The 3,923-nt window shown below is 36.0% G+C and overlaps 1 protein-coding gene across 1 annotated transcript in view; it reads right to left on the bottom strand.

The window, feature by feature from the left end:
- Window positions 1-3,923, bottom strand: part of MTFMT (mitochondrial methionyl-tRNA formyltransferase) — a 26,414-nt gene that overhangs the window by 9,451 nt on the left and 13,040 nt on the right. The window contains exon 6 of the mRNA XM_017513049.2: window positions 934-1,025. Coding sequence (XP_017368538.1) covers window positions 934-1,025 — 92 coding nt within the window. The remainder of the gene's footprint in view (window positions 1-933; window positions 1,026-3,923) is intronic.

Below are 3,923 nucleotides of genomic sequence, written 5' to 3'. Positions count from 1 at the left end.
ACCAGCCTGGCCATCAGGGTGAAACCCCATCTTTAAAAAAAAAAAAAAAAAAAAACCCACACACTTGACCAGGCACAGTGGCTCATGCCTGTAATCCCAGCACTTTGGGAGGCTGAGGAGAGTGGATCACTTGAGGTCAGGAGTCTGAGACCAGCCTAGACAACACGGCAAAAACCTCATCTCTACAAAAAAATACAAAAATTACCCAGGTGTGGTAGTGTGTGGATGTGGCTGCAGCTATTCAGGGGCTGTCACAGGAGGCTCATTTGAGCCTGGGAGGCAGAGGTCGAAGTGGGTCAAGATTGCCTGGGAGACAGAGCCAGATCCTGTCTCAAAAAATAAAACAAAACACACAAACACACACATACGGTAAGCCCAGTGTTGAAATAACACACAAGTAGCTATTGAAATGAAAGAAAAACACCCCACAAATTTATCAATGAACTGGGAATTTCACTCAGACATTTTAACAAACTGTTATATTACTACACTTGATGTGCCATATGTAGAAATCAATGATTTAACAATTCAATTGTAAAAAAATGGCCAAAGGCAGAAAGACATACTGGAAAAAGCAGTGGATTAGGAGTTAGAAGATTTAAATTCATTTTTTAGTGACTGGACATCCCTGTTAGTAATATCATTTTCTTTCTCCTCGCCTATGAAGTAGGATAGTAAAAGTTGGTTATGTGAAACTGCGATGTACATATATTTAAAAGTGCTTTGTGAATTCTAAGGTCTCTATAAACACTTTAAACAGTTTAAAGAATACTTTAAGAATAAATTTCAGGTTTCCTAGGTTTTGTTCATAAGATCAACCTTTTACTTGGGATCCTTTTATTTGGGATTATTCCTAAATAAAAATATTTAGAAAGCAAATTACACACATAGAAAGCCAATTAGGTAGAACTGCAACCTGACTTTTCAACTTACGATATTTCCAATGGCACGGTAAAATCTGAATATTTGTTCTGAAGTTTGTTCCTCCCATTTTATACAACTGGTACCAGCAGAAATCTTAGGGGCTACAAGATAAAGCCAAGAGCAAAAATGAGTATCAGGGTCAGTGTCCATGAATTGACAACTATTGATACTGAATAAGAGATACCAGATAATTCATTCTCATCTCTCAACTTTTCTATATGTTCAAAAGTTTCCACATAGCAAGCAAAAATAACAAATAATCATATAAATACTAAAAGAAAACATGAGTGAACTTGTTTATATCCTGGGAATAGAAAATGTCCTTCTAACTATGAAATGGGACTATATAAAAATAACTTTTTTTTTTTTTAGGCAGGGTCTTGCTCCATTGCCCAAGCTGCAGTGGCACAATCTCAGCTCACTGCAACCTCCACCTCCCAGGCTCAAGAGATGCTTGTGCCTCAGCCTCCCAAGTAGCTGGGACTACAGGCATGCACTACCACGCCTGGATGATTTTTTTGTATTTTTACTAAAGACAGTGTTTCGCCACGTTTGCCAGGCTGGTCTCAAACGCCTAACCTTAAGTGATCCACCTGCCTCATCCTCCTAAAGAGCTAGGATTAGATGTGTGAGCTACCATGCCCAGTCAAAATACGCTTTTTTTAAAATAAGAGAAAAAGAAATGCCATAAGTTAAATCAAAAAACAAATGACAAACTGAATTTGCAAATTATCTCAGAGAGGACTAATTTCTCATTACAAAATACAAGCATTCAAAAAGCTGAGAAGAAAAAGACAAAGATGTTGATAGAAAAAAGGGCAAACGATACAACACTACCCAGAAAAAAAGAAATGCAAATAGTTCTTAAATATATGAAAAGATCCTCAACGTTACTGACAGGAATAATGTGCATTAAAACTACTCCAAGTAGTTATACCATACTGTTACAAATAACTATGCACATATTATCTTCCTAATCTTAATAGTAGTAGTATTTGAAATAGCAAAAGATTGGAAACAACCCAAATGCCCATCAATAAGACATCTGTTGGGTAAATCATGATATATTCACACAGCTGAGGACTATGTCATCATCAAAAACAAAGGAAGCCAGGCATGGTGGCTCATGCCTGTAATCTCAGTCCTTTGGGAGGCCGAGGCAGGAAGATGGGCTGAGTCTAGGAGTTCAAGACCCACCTGAGCAACATAGTTAGAACTTGCCTCTACAAAAAATTAAAAAATTAGCCAGGCATGGTGGAGCGCACCTGTAGTCCCAGCTACTTGGGAGGCTGAGGTGGGAGGATTGCTTGAGCCTGGGAGGTGGAGGCTGCAGTGAACCAGGATCACACTATTGCACTCCAGCCTGGGCAAAAGAGACCCTACCTTAAAAAAAAGAAAGAAAAAAAAATCTTTTCTTACTAATAGGAAGTAGTCTCCAAGATACACTATTAAGTGAAAAATCAAAGGCATAGAAGAATATGTATTTTATGCCAACTTTTGTGAAGAAAAATGAAAAATAACACTATGTATATGTTTGCTTATTTTGGCAAAAGGAAACACTAGAAGGCTAAATCAGAAACTAATAAAAATAGTTACCTATACAGGGAGGGATACAGGTTAGATGAGATAGAGATGGAAGGAGGACTTCCATGAGTATACCTTTTTCAGTTGTTTTAACTTTTGTAAATATTTTACGTACTCAAAAAATAAAATTTAATCATAAAGGAAAATAAAGCAACCCCTAAAATAAAAAAATTTAAAAAAACTAAGACTTAACTATGTATGAAGCTAGGTAACAAAACCACATGGAAAAAATAATCATTACTAGGAAGTTTTGAAGACAGTAATCTGACTGTATACCCTTAGAATATATTCTAAGGACCAAAAAGAAAAACTGTAAAGAAATCTTAAATATTACTCAGTATTTTTACTGTTAGTAGTAATACTGGTATTGTAATACTGAAACAATGTTATGCATAGCAAATAAATACGTTAATTTTTTTTTTAAAGTCAGTGTGACAAAATATAAGGAAAACCCTAATGATAAATTTGAATCATAAACAACATGAGCTTGAATACTTTTTAAAAATATAACTTCTAGTTTCATCAACTGATACCTTATCTTATAATAAATTGTTATACCAGAGGGTCTTTAACTAACAACCCCACTAAAACGAACAAGGGCTCCCTGGAGAACTGGCTGATTTCAATGTGGGCCAGAGAATACATAAGGGGAGCCTGGGACATATTGTGGTGGAAGCAAGGAAGGACTCCAAACTAGAGCAAAGTGAAGAGTGTTAACAGAATGTAGGGGCCAAATTTAAGGGGCTACCACTGGCCAAATATGGGAAATTTGAGCAACACAAAGAATTATGACTGTAAAACACATCAATTAAAGTCCACATGTCAGATGATACTAAAAAGAATGCACCTGACACCAGAATTGAAGGCGATTAATGGCACCAACTTCTTACTATAATTAAAGAGAAAGAATTAAGCCCCTGGCCCCATTTTAAGATTAACTAAAATTTATCTCCAATTAATGAGGAAAAACTCTTCTTTCCATAACAATACTGGCTATTAAATAAATGTAAAAGGAATTAGAAAACTGCCATTTTGTAATCCATAGTGAAATAATTCATTTCGGCAAGAAATATCAATCTGTACTAAAACTATTATGTGAAAGACTGTTGGGAAATAGGATATTTGCACAGTGCCAGAGTATTACCCCACAGAGTACCTGCTAATTGCAAAAGGGAAAACACACCTTAACAATGGAAAGATTTGGTGGTCACCATCTCAACCAAGTGACCACACTTAGCTTCACTTGCTTTGGTACAACCTGATATCTTGGCTTACTCAAGTGGTACCTTAAGACTGCAGAGGACAAAAGTGAGACTGCTCCAGGTGTATTAACTTTTGAACCAGCTATATGTTTTACATATTCAAAAAACAAAATTTAATCATAAAGGAAAATAAAAAGCAATCCCTAAAATTAA

Source organism: Cebus imitator, unplaced genomic scaffold, assembly GCF_001604975.1.
Source record: "Cebus imitator isolate Cc_AM_T3 unplaced genomic scaffold, Cebus_imitator-1.0 Scaffold485, whole genome shotgun sequence".
NCBI lineage: Eukaryota > Metazoa > Chordata > Mammalia > Primates > Cebidae > Cebus > Cebus imitator.
The sequence above is the reverse complement of the archived record's forward strand: the minus strand, read 5'-3'. Positions and strand labels throughout refer to the sequence as shown.